General features: G+C 36.8%; 1 protein-coding gene and 1 long non-coding RNA gene across 2 annotated transcripts in view; one reads left to right on the top strand and one right to left on the bottom strand.

Moving 5' to 3' along the window:
- The window catches only part of LOC125326327 (hedgehog interacting protein), a 75,464-nt gene that overhangs the window by 48,117 nt on the left and 15,340 nt on the right, over positions 1–12,007 (top strand). Inside the window, exons 5-11 of the mRNA XM_048304486.1 lie at positions 1,241–1,392; positions 1,832–2,005; positions 2,888–3,031; positions 3,923–4,044; positions 6,100–6,223; positions 6,579–6,709; positions 7,304–7,385. Coding sequence (XP_048160443.1) covers positions 1,241–1,392; positions 1,832–2,005; positions 2,888–3,031; positions 3,923–4,044; positions 6,100–6,223; positions 6,579–6,709; positions 7,304–7,385 — 929 coding nt within the window. The remainder of the gene's footprint in view (positions 1–1,240; positions 1,393–1,831; positions 2,006–2,887; positions 3,032–3,922; positions 4,045–6,099; positions 6,224–6,578; positions 6,710–7,303; positions 7,386–12,007) is intronic.
- Positions 3,317–8,659, bottom strand: LOC125326328. Its single transcript, XR_007203764.1, has 3 exons — positions 8,505–8,659; positions 3,880–4,092; positions 3,317–3,374 (listed from the first exon to the last, which is right to left on the bottom strand). It is a non-coding gene; the product is annotated as an uncharacterized LOC125326328 (long non-coding RNA).

A 12,007-nucleotide genomic window follows, 5' to 3' on the forward strand; every position in this document is an offset into this window, starting at 1 on the left:
AGGCCCTTTGTGGGATGACTTTCAACAGGAAGACAGGCCCATCCATCGCTCTGAAGTGCAAATACATTTTAAAAGGTTCATTCTCTCTTATAATTTAAAATTTCATAATTAGTTATCTTGGGTGTGGTTAGAGTTGCAAAACGTTGATTCCTTACGGGTGCAGAACTGGAGCACTTGAATCTGCAACAGTCACTGGTTCTAGTTTTGAAGGGCTGGCAAGCCCTGGGTTAAACTCCAAAACAACTATCAGCTTGTGAATAATCACATATATGAATTGAATTTGAATTGTTATCTGTGTGCTGTGTTTATTTCTGTGCCTCAGCTTCGTTCCCTGTATTGCCTCAAGAGCAACAAATGAATCTAAGTTTTGTTCTTCATTTATACAAATTCAGTTTTAGGCATAGTAAGGGTACATACATTTTTAGAAGCTTTTTAGAAGCCGAAAAGAAAATTGCCTTCTATTTAAGTGCACAGGGTCTTTGCATTGTCACAGTACATTACATAGATTGGATGCTTAACATATAACTGTACTAATCTTCATGGCAAACATAATAACAAAAGAAAGTTGTTCTGAGATTTTTCTATTTTTACTTTAAAAAATAACAAAAAACCTTTCCAGTGAGGGACCACATGTAAAAACTATGGTTTCTCTGCACACAGACCAAGCCTGCTTATTACCTACAGTACACCAGCTATGATGAACAGACCACCATAGTTGTGACAACTGATGTTGCTGCCTCCAGGGTAAAACAAAGGTTTACATATTACACAAGCAATTTAACTGTTTTCTAAACATATTGCCAAGACAGTGGGAGTTGGCAGCCAGCACTATGTTTTAGGTTTTGGATACTTGGATTAGAAGTGACTGCTGATTATAGACCTTTTTATTCGTCTTCTACGAATTACAAGCAACCTAGTAACCCAGCAAAGAATCCTTCACAGCACTTAAACTTGTCTTCATGGCTTCCCAAAGATTACAAACACAAATCACTCCACACAAGTGGCGTAACAGACTTGTGCATAGATAACTACATAAGGCAATTGTCTTGTTCTAACTCTTAAAGACTTCCCCAAAGTGAAATGTTTTATAATCCTTTTTGTGCAGTAGTCAGGAAAGAAATAAAAGAGTTTGGGCAAAGATTATCCACAAGAAAGAAACTTTTTTTTTTGGGTTCCAGCTGAAACACAATAAAGAACATAATTAACTTCACAATTCTTTGTGTTTTTCATTTGACTGCAGGGAGGAGATGAAAGAGGACTGTTAAGCCTTGCATTCCATCCCAATTACAAGAAAAATGGAAAGCTGTATGTGTCTTATACCACCAACCAAGAACGGTGGGCTATTGGACCTCATGACCACATCCTTAGGGTCGTAGAGTACACAGTATCCAGGTATCAGTAGAACTCTAAAATTCACAAACTCTTTATTTCTCAGCAACCTCTGCATTTTAGTATTTCTGATTTCTAAAATGAACACAAGGTTTACAATGTATAAACTTAGGCACCTGCAGAAAAACTAGTGTGGATTTTATTTCAAACTTTGGTTTTGGGATGACAGGAAGTACACTGTTTTTTTATTTTTAAGACTTTTTTTCAGTTATTTGGTCATGTTTTAATTATAATTACTTCCTACTTATTGTGTATAGGCTGAAAAATAATTGTTTGTGAATGGTAGAAGATTGAAATTTCTCAGAAATAACTGTTAGGCATTTTTCCATCAAGTTACAACATCCACATCTCAAAGTATCATTTGAATGAGTCAAGTGTATTTTTAGAAAGAAGAACAATAATAGTGAAATGTGAGAACTGTGTTCGTATCTTTAACTTCCAGGAAAAATCCACACCAAGTTGACATGAGGACAGCAAGAGTGTTTTTAGAAGTAGCAGAACTACATCGAAAACATCTAGGAGGACAGCTGCTCTTTGGCCCAGATGGTTTCCTATACATTTTTCTTGGAGATGGCATGATCACTCTAGATGACATGGAGGAGATGGATGGCTTAAGGTACAAAAACTACCAGTGGATAGACTGCTATTATTGTGCTTAAAGGCTTCTGTGGCTCAGCAGAATTGCAGGTGATCCTGCAGTTTTTAAGTATTTTTTAAGTATAAGGATATACTTAAAACCCAGGCCAGGGGGCAATTGTAATACTGGGTTTTAAATTAATGTAAAACAACGGGAGACTGAAACAGATTAATGATGAAGAAAGACAGAAAGGAATGAATTTAAACATCACATCTTTTCATGTTTATAAAAAGAGTTTAGGCGCTCTTCTTCTACTTCTTCTTTCCTCCATCACAATCATAAATGGAAGTTAAAACATTTTAGTTTCTCTTGTTTCACATAACAAGAAAATTCTGAATCCTTACAAAAAAGTATCAACATCTCCATTCAAATAATAGAATTTTTTTCTCACTTGCTTTCTATATATTTAGTCTTTGGATTGTACTGTGACTAGAAATCATTGAATTCAAGAGTAGGATCCAAAGTGTGAGCAAAAAGCATTATGTAATTGCAATGTGATAAATAATATCCATAGTTACTCTAGATGACACAGAGTATAAAAGAGTTAGTAGCCTTATATTTGAAGCCATAAATAATTTTGATGTTTGGAAAGTTGTTCTTATTGATCAAGTTGATTCCCAACAACATGGTCAGAGGCGTTTTAGTCTGCACATAACAAGGCAAGGTATTTGCCAAACTGAGACTTGCATAGGCTCTGTTACAAAGAAGTTTGGACTTGCATCCACCACAAAATCAATCTCTACGTGTTTAATCAGTAAAGTGGGTCATTTATTTTGCTGGTTCACTCTAGTATTATATGGATTAAATCTACCAGTAAAATACTTTTAAAAATGCAATTCTTTTACCCTCCAACTCTCTCAGTGATTTTACAGGTTCTGTATTGCGCCTCGACGTCAATACTGACCTGTGCAATGTCCCTTATTCCATCCCACGGAGCAACCCACACTTCAATAGCACAAACCAGCCTCCGGAGATTTTTGCACATGGACTCCACAATCCAGGCCGGTAAGTAAGTTTCAATTAAACTGAAATTACTCTAGAGCAGACACTGTTTTCAACCAGACCTTTTTTTATACACTCAGGCAGCAATATTTCAATAATAAAAGCACTCATGAACTTTTTGAATCTTCCACTCCTCCACCTCCATACATATGTCACTGTTAGAAACAAATGTACATTGGCAAAGGGGAAAGAGAAGAGCGTGCACAACTACTACAAGTCAAGACCCAAATGACAGAAACAAAGTACAGCATTTTTAGTTTTAATAAATAATAAAATTACTACCTTTGTGAACACAAAGAGCTTGAAGCAGAGAGTTGGTAAAGTACAGCTGAGATGGGAATCTTGACTGGGAAAAAAAGGCACATGGAAAACAAATGAGAACATCTGGTGATATCTAAACAATAGCAAGGAGGAGAACAATGCTTTAACTAAACAACACATAATTCAGCAAATTAGGTGGGTGGTAGTACTGAAGTGACATTTAAAGTCATGGTTTGAAAAAAATCAGAAAGTCAAGTTGCTCAGATAAGGAGTTGATTCTTGGACTTTTTAACAGTCCAAAATTCCTACACCATGTAAGTTCATTTAGCTTGGTTAAGGCTCTATTCCTTTCAGGTACTATAGAGCAGACTACATTTTATCACTAGGGAAAAACTGTTTTACTTCACATTACATAGACGTGGTGTAGGAATGGGAAAGTTGAATTATCTCTTGTGTATAAATCTTACCACATTTCTCAGGTATTTTGGCTCAGCATGAAATAGGTCCCTCAAATGAGTAGGTACCAGAAAGAAAGAATAATACTTTAAAATGTAATGCTTCATATTGATAATTATATATTATGAACTCACCTTTCTCATGGATTTTCTCTTTTTTTCTCTTGTTGTTTTACAGTTGTGCTGTGGACCGGCACCCAACAGATGTGAACATCAATTTAACTATACTTTGTTCAGATTCAAATGGAAAGAACAGATCTTCAGCAAGAATCTTACAAATAATAAAGGGTAAAGACTATGGTAAGTTCTATCCAGGGTAAAGCTGCTGGCAACAGTCAGTTTCTATGTCTATGGAATAATAAATAGAAAGCAGAAGAGAATACATAAAGGACTGTATAGCCATGATAGGAAACTTACAGCATACATAGGATAGATAACTTATCAGACATAGAAGTGAAAAGTTCAATCTTTTCAAGAGAAAACTTCAATGTAGAAGCAGATAAAAGCTTCAGGACAAAACCAAATTGAAATTACTCAACTTTGTTCTTGTTGGTTTAGAATACCATGTAAGTAAGATTTAACAAATTTGACAGTTGCTAGTCTGTCAAAGATCTCACTGTTGCTGTATATTTTGGCTCATAAAGAGAATATTTTGGAATATCAGGAAATTATGAAAACGTATTCTCAGTCTTTCACAAATAACCTTTTAAGACAGAGAATGGAAACCTCATGTAATGTGCCTCTTATAATGGAAAAAGTGAGATAGACAACAACAGACCACAACCAAACAGGGAAATAACTGAGCTCTGTTTAAATGTTACTAAAAATAAAAAACTTAGAGAGAGGCACTATGCTACTACTTCATAATAAATGACTAGTTTAGATTAGATTACAAAAAGATAAATATACTCAGTTAGGGACTTTAATATATTAAAAGGTTGCATGTTCTCTCTGAATCAGTATGATTGTCAGTCACGATTTCAGTTTGATATTTAACTCTGGTGCTCACCAAGATCGCTTGCTAGTTCAGGCAAGCCAGGTGACCCTTCCTCTGAGCTATCACCTGCCTTGACTGCCCATTTAGCAGCTTGTAAATTCCTGATGGTAACATGTGATAAATGCCAACGGTGTGTAAAGGCAGTGAGAACTGGCCTGTCTCCTGGAATGTAGCATTTCCCTTTCTAATTCACATCCCTAGGTTCTCCCACCTGCACTTCCCTTAAAAGCAAAGCAGCTGTGCTGGCTGGCACAACAGTACACAATAGCATAATGCAATTGTACTACTTCAGTTATTGCATGTATTTTCTGTGTCTGTTTTATAAAAGCCAAACCAAAGAATAATATTTGGTTAACCACTTCTCCAGTGGAATTTTGACTGCATCCTTATTGCAGAGTGTAAACTAAGCAATATTGTGTCTATCCAGAGCAGCTTGCCAATATTAATACTAGGCTGTGGGTCAATGGCTTCAATAAAAAGAGTTCACCATCCTTTTCTCCCCCATAAAATTTCAGCTCTAACTCATGTAGAACAATCTGGGAAATGCATTTATCAAAGACATGCAGATAGCCCTCTGACTAAAAAAATTCCTATTAAAAATGCTCTATTGCCTATGGCTTTTTTTAAAATTATGCAGCTAGTATGTCAAATGGAGCCTACTTGTACCCTAAGCAGTATTTGACTGCATGAATAGGAACATGTACACTGAAACTTCCTTGAAGAATTATTTGATAGGACTAAACTCTGTGGTTTTGTGAAATAAAAAAGGGAAAAAAAAAAGTGTATAGGAATTGCAACTACTACAGCAGCATAAAATACATTACCATGAGAAGGTACAGCCAGTAATACCAATGTTTTATGGGATGTAACACACATACCATGCTTAAAACTGTGATTTGGAAAGTTTCTCAAACCATTGAAAGGCTTTCAAGCCAAGTTCTACTGAAAATCACTGGAATTTCTGCACTGGACTCTACAATGAATGGGGGTTATTTTATTCCTGAAGTTCAGGAGATCCATTCCGCAGACTGGATTGACATGTGGAAATTAATAGCAGTAATTACACCGATTTCAATGGAAGTCCAACCTAATCTTTACGTAGTTTTATTCTCCCTGCTTGCACACATGGAAGAAAACAATTATAGCCTCTTCTTTGGAAATCTCTAATGGATTGTTTCACAACCAGACTTTGCTGTAATTTTCTGATTTTTTTTAACATCTCATTTCTAGCAACACATCTTGAATTCTGAGGAATCTTTAAATGGAACTAATATCTTTTCTTGAAGCAGTAACATTTTCATAAATGTGCATCAATATGAAAAAGCATGTGATCTAATGCTATGGTAGTTCCTTTGCAGAGAGTGAGCCCTCACTTCTAGAATTCAAACCATTTAGCAGTGGATCCCTGGTTGGTGGATTTGTGTATCGGGGCTGCCAGTCGGAGAGGCTCTATGGAAGTTATGTGTTTGGAGACCGCAATGGGTAGGTTTTGTACAACTCACTCTTAAACAAAAATGTGTGTAAAGTGTAAGGTGTATTTAGTCACTCAGCTGCCTGTAGAAAGCAACACCCACAGCCTTGTATATTGTGTCACTTTGCCAGTTTAGCAGCGTGGTAATGCAGATTAGATTCTAGATTTGAGAATAAAATAGCACAGCATTCTGATGAATGGTGACATACAGAACATACCTAATCCTTGGAAAAAAGTACAGAAAATCATAAGACAAGGAACTGCACAAATGTATCTATGAAGCTACTTGCAGCAATTGTTTACTTATTTATCTGGACAATGAAAAAATGTAATATAACAGTTTGTTTTATGTGTTTTTGAATATAGAAATTTTTTAACGCTGCAACAGAGTCCTGCAACCAAACAGTGGCAAGAGAAACCCCTCTGTCTTGGCAACACTGGCTCATGTAGAGGTTTCTTTTCAGGCCCTGTCTTGGGATTTGGAGAAGATGAATTAGGTAAATACTAAAAGAATTGTTCTTAAATCATAAGGCTTATCAGTAATTCCTGCTGAAGCATTCATAATTATAGTAAATGTTTAAAAAGAAGGCGATCTGTCCTTTGCCATAGCTGTCTACACTGCTCTCAGCTACACCTCAGCAGCCTTGCAGGAAGAACTGAGAAGAGGATGTGTTATTGCAAAGGGCAAAAGTCCTTACTGTGTCTCACATGCTGTGAACTGTGTCACTCACTATGACACAATGTATAAAACATTTGCTTTTCTTCCCAACATTACAGAATTAAGGGGCAAAGATACTGCACGAGCAGACTGACTCCCCTCTTCTCCCTTCCTCACTGATGTAAATTTTTTAACCAATTCTATACTATATGAAAGAAAAAACTCTCACGATAGAATATTTTTCACATTTTAGCATCGGTTTGGGGAAAGTTCTTATATAAATTTTCAAATAGCAAATGAGTCTGTTGTATATTTCAGTGTTTCTTCTGAAGTTTTATTAATTTCATTTGGCAAATACAACTAGATCACAAAAGTCATTTATTTGACATCTTAGGAAAGGAGAACTAATTTATTGCACTGGTTTCCCTTGCAGGTGAGATTTACATATTATCAAGCAGTAAAAGTATGACACAGCCTCACAGTGGAAAACTCTACAAGATTGTTGACCCAAAAAGGTGAGCGCTGCATTTCTCTGTAAGATCAGCCTTTCCTTCAGTAGGTTAAAAACCAGAAGGTAACTGCGGTTCTCTTCATGTGGCTGAATTATGCAATACTGCCAATCAATAATAAGGAAAATTCTCAATGCAGGGGGCTCTCTAAAAGCAAATGTTCCAGCAGCAACAAGCAGAATTGATTCACTGTCTCAGAGGAAGGGAATGTCAAAACAACAGAGCAGTGACCAGCACTAACTTCTGGGAATTTTTACACTTAGACATTGTGCTGAAAGCTGCCTAGTTTCCCACCTAGATGTATATTCTTAATTTGTTTTCATAGAGATGTAGACATACTTAATGTGGAACCACATGGACTGGTAAAAGATGCTCCTGGTAGTTCTGAAGCCAAATGATTTGTAAGTACCACAGAAGTTACACAGCATCAATGGAAGGCAGATGCTGGAATTCTCCCCTGTGCTGCTGCTTCCTCACCTGCTACTGTGATGGGACGATGCACAACAGGAGCTGGCTCCAAAGACCAGCACTGTGTGGCAATACCTGTTCTGTGTACTGAAAAGCAACTTGGCAGTCCTAGCCAGTGTCAGTTTCACCATAAGTAAGCTCTAAAGAACTCGTTCAGTCTTTCCCAAACATCTCTTCTGTTGTGCAGGAGATACCACCAATGGAGAATAGTAGAGAGGACTCAGTTCTCAGTAGGTGTGAGTTGTCACTCCTTCCTGGTATTCAACATCCTTCCATACCCCTCCCATTACCTGTCTCTCCCTGGGCAGGCTTGGAGAACCAAGGAGGGAAATCCTGTGTCCTTGGACTCTGTGCCAGAAATACACGAAATTCTTTAACAGTTCTTAAAGAACTGCTTCCAAAGGGCTTATAAATCCCACTCAAGTGATTTATAAGACATGGAATTAATAGGATTGGTCTAATTATTTTGGCTAATTTACCAGTTGTAAAATGAGGATAAATGAAAATTATCAAACCAAAGTTCCTGAAGGCATGATCTTTGCAGAGCAGCTGGAGCTATGAAAATATTAAGGAATCTGGAAGGACTGCAAAAAGCCAGTTCCCAACATGACCCAGGGCCCCAGCAGCAATACGAGCTGATGACTAGCAGATACTCACTTTAGCTGAGGGAATACCATTTTCTTCACGATGGATATTGCTGCTCTATCAGACCAACTTCTGACATGTAAAAGTAGCACATCCATCCTGAAAAGTATCAGAAATCAATTCCAAATGAAACAGCCAACAGAAATGAAGTTTGCTGTATAGTTACATTGAGCCCATCATACCCTACAAAAGCAGCTGCCTATTTGTTCAGCACCTATTTCAGCATGTTCCTCCATGAGTATCAGATACAGTTAGACCTCCATTTTTGGCTTTGCTGTTAAGAGAGGAATTTATTTTCTTGTCAAATTCTAAACATTTTTACTGGGATAACAAGTGAATACAACAATAAAATCATGACATTGGATGCATGCTGTACTATAAGTTACAGTAGAGTTTCAGTGGTAGGGGAGTTTCAGTGTTTTATAATTGTACTATCCCAAAACTACAGCAAATAATTTGGAAGCAGATGTTACTGCAGGTTAGTGCAGTCTGTCAGTCAAGGTTATTATGTATGTTTTATTTATGCTTTCTGGTATTGAAAACATTTTTTTAGAACAAAACTTGCCATTCTTCCTGGGATTGTTTAGTCTGTTGGTGTATGGTTTTAAGTGAATTTTACACCCTAAATCCACTATTAGTATCTAATTACATGGGGCTGCCTTGTTTGACCTCAGGTTTTTGTTCTTGTTACCTCTTCCAGTAGGGTGGTCTTCAACTGACATACCTGAAAGGCCAGACCTCCCATTGCTGCACTCACGGTTGGCTGTTTTCATGCACGGAAAAGGGTCAAGACTGTGTTTGGTTACTGGTGAAAGTAACCAGAAAACTATAAAATACTTTTGTAAATTGGCACACAGTTGAAATTAAACAGACTGTGGCAAAGGGATATCGTTTTTGGTAACGCTTCTCAGAAGCATGGGATAATTTTCATTCACGCAAAGTTTTGAGTTTTGTTGCTTTTCAGTCTCACACCATTGCGGATTTTAAGGGAAAGATAATGAGTGAGTGACTTCCACAAAGAGCATTGCAGCTCTATTTACCATTCCATGCTAAGTTCATACCACCCCTGTAAACAACTTAAAAATTCCATGGCTTTGGCAAATGTTCATGTAAAGTTTTAGTAACAAAATATTGTTATTTACAAGATAACATTCTTTTCCGTGTTAATATTTTGTTGCTTCTCCTCGTGGTGTGCACCATACCAATACAGCAAATATCCACATAAACCCTACCATGCTAAGCTTTCTAGAACACAAAGTGAAGATGCTGCAGGTGGACTATGAGTAGCAGATAAAAATAAAATCATCTAACTATTGGTCTGTCATGTCTTACAAGTTCATTGATTATTAAAAAAACCCTGTGAGAGGTGGCCCCTGGCAGACCTGTTAATTTGCAAAGAGAATCTTCCATACCTGGGGCAGTGTAAAAAACAAAATTATAATTTCTTGCAGTAGCCCCTTGCTGGAAATCAATAATTCCAGGCAAATCCATCCTTCTTCTGCAGATGGTCATTTATACACTGCTGCAAACTTACAAAATTATTCTTTTATTTCAAAGAATGAACATTACATGAAGGTGCAGGATTTGATTTCTTTTGATCTTTTTAGAATCATAGAAACATTAAGGTTGGAAAAGACCTCCAAGATCATCAAGTCCAACCTTTGAGAGATCACCACCTTGTCAACTAAACCATAGCACTGAGTGTCATGTCGAGGTGTTTCTTGAACACCTCCAGGGATGGTGACTCCACCACTTCCCTGGACGCTCCATTCCAATGCTTAAAAACCCTTTCAGTGAAAAAATTCTTCCTGGTGTCCGACCAGAACCTCCCCTGGCACAGCTTGAGGTCATGTCCTCTTGACTTGTAGAAAACTACTGCATAGTCAAAGTTGCTCTCAAACATAACCATGACTCCTATTTTTCTTGTATCAAATGTAGCTTAAGACAGAAATCTATTACTTGCATATAGAAAAAAATCAAATTAAATGGGCAGGTTAAAACATTAGGAGATCAGAAGATGAGAGTAATCCTGAGAATTCTTTGCATTAGTCTTCAGTACTCAGCAATGAGAAAGTCCCATCCTAAAACAATCCTTCATATGTAACAGAAATGAGGTGTTAAACTGAGGTGATATATGACAAATTGATGAACATGATCAACACGGAGGTTCTGAATCCCACAGTCATCAAAGCAGTTTGAAATACAGCATTCCAGGTACCACAGTAAAACTTTTGTTCAGTTCTTCCAAATACTTCATGTCAATAACTAGACTCCCACTGAAAGCACCGAGTGGAATAATCCTTCTCTTTGTAAAAAGGTTGTTATAATGATAAATTGGTGCCTGAGAGCTCATGGACAATGAAGTGATTAAAAAAAGCCCCAAGTATGTGAAGTGCTGCAAAATGTAGATATACTACATATTACCAAAAATCCCATAAAGAGAAGAGTATAGCCAATAACATATTTAGCTTTGAGGATGGAGGAGTTGTGGGAAACATTAAAATTAAAAGCACATAAAACCAACATTGGGCACATTAGTTAAACTGGCAGTTAAGAGAAGTTCTTAAGGTAAAAGTGTGTCTCTGAAAAATATATCTATCGTTTAATGATTATAAAAAAACCCCATTACCGCTACTTTCCAGGGGTTGGAACTAGTGAGAAAATACTGGGAGAAAGACTTAAGTTCTTCTCAACTAAAAGGTGGGGTCAGTCAGATACCCTGAAGGTCAGTGCAAATACTAGCATTTTATAAATTGTTTTTGTGGCCAAAAACCAAAACCTTTTTATTTTCTAGTTTTCTGCTTTCTGTTTCATAACTTTTCTGTTGTGTTTTCTGTTTCTAAAAATACATACTAATATCAATCACAAAAGTATTGATGAATTCAAAAGAAAAAATAACTAAGTAAACAGTGATGCAGAAAATGTATAGAGGTCCAAAGATTCCAGTTAGTTGATAACAGAGAAAACAGGAGACAAACCCATTAGAAAAGAAAAAGTAATCATTTTTCTAGCATGATGAGAGGAGAAAATCAACTGTGAAAATGAATATTTAAATAAGTATGATTGTTGATAGGTCCATGCAGTCTGTAATTTAAACATTATTACTAGACCAAGAAGTAAGAAAATAAACTTTGGATGGTGGGAGAACAGCCATAAAGTGGCTTTGTAAGTCTTCTTTTAGAGTACTTATAATACGATCACTTTAATTTCTAAGGAAATTACAGATAAAAGGAAAGATATTCAGACAAGAGTCCTCAAAATGACAGACAATGCAAAAGTTTTCCATTTAAAAGATGTTCTGTATCTCTTGTGAAGTTTTAAGTGTGAAGCTTTAAGAGTTTGCCACCATCGATAGGGTGACTCCAAAGGGGATGAGTAATTGTTTTGACCAGGATGGCTCCCTGAAAGCAACAGGTGATTTTTATGAATGAGGGCAGAGCCTGAGTACGTGTTCCTGCACACAGAAGAAGATTTCCTCTTCCTCTCCTTGTAACACCTTATAGATCTGGATTTCA

The sequence above is a fragment of the Corvus hawaiiensis genome, chromosome 5, assembly GCF_020740725.1.
Source record: "Corvus hawaiiensis isolate bCorHaw1 chromosome 5, bCorHaw1.pri.cur, whole genome shotgun sequence".
Classification (NCBI taxonomy): domain Eukaryota; kingdom Metazoa; phylum Chordata; class Aves; order Passeriformes; family Corvidae; genus Corvus; species Corvus hawaiiensis.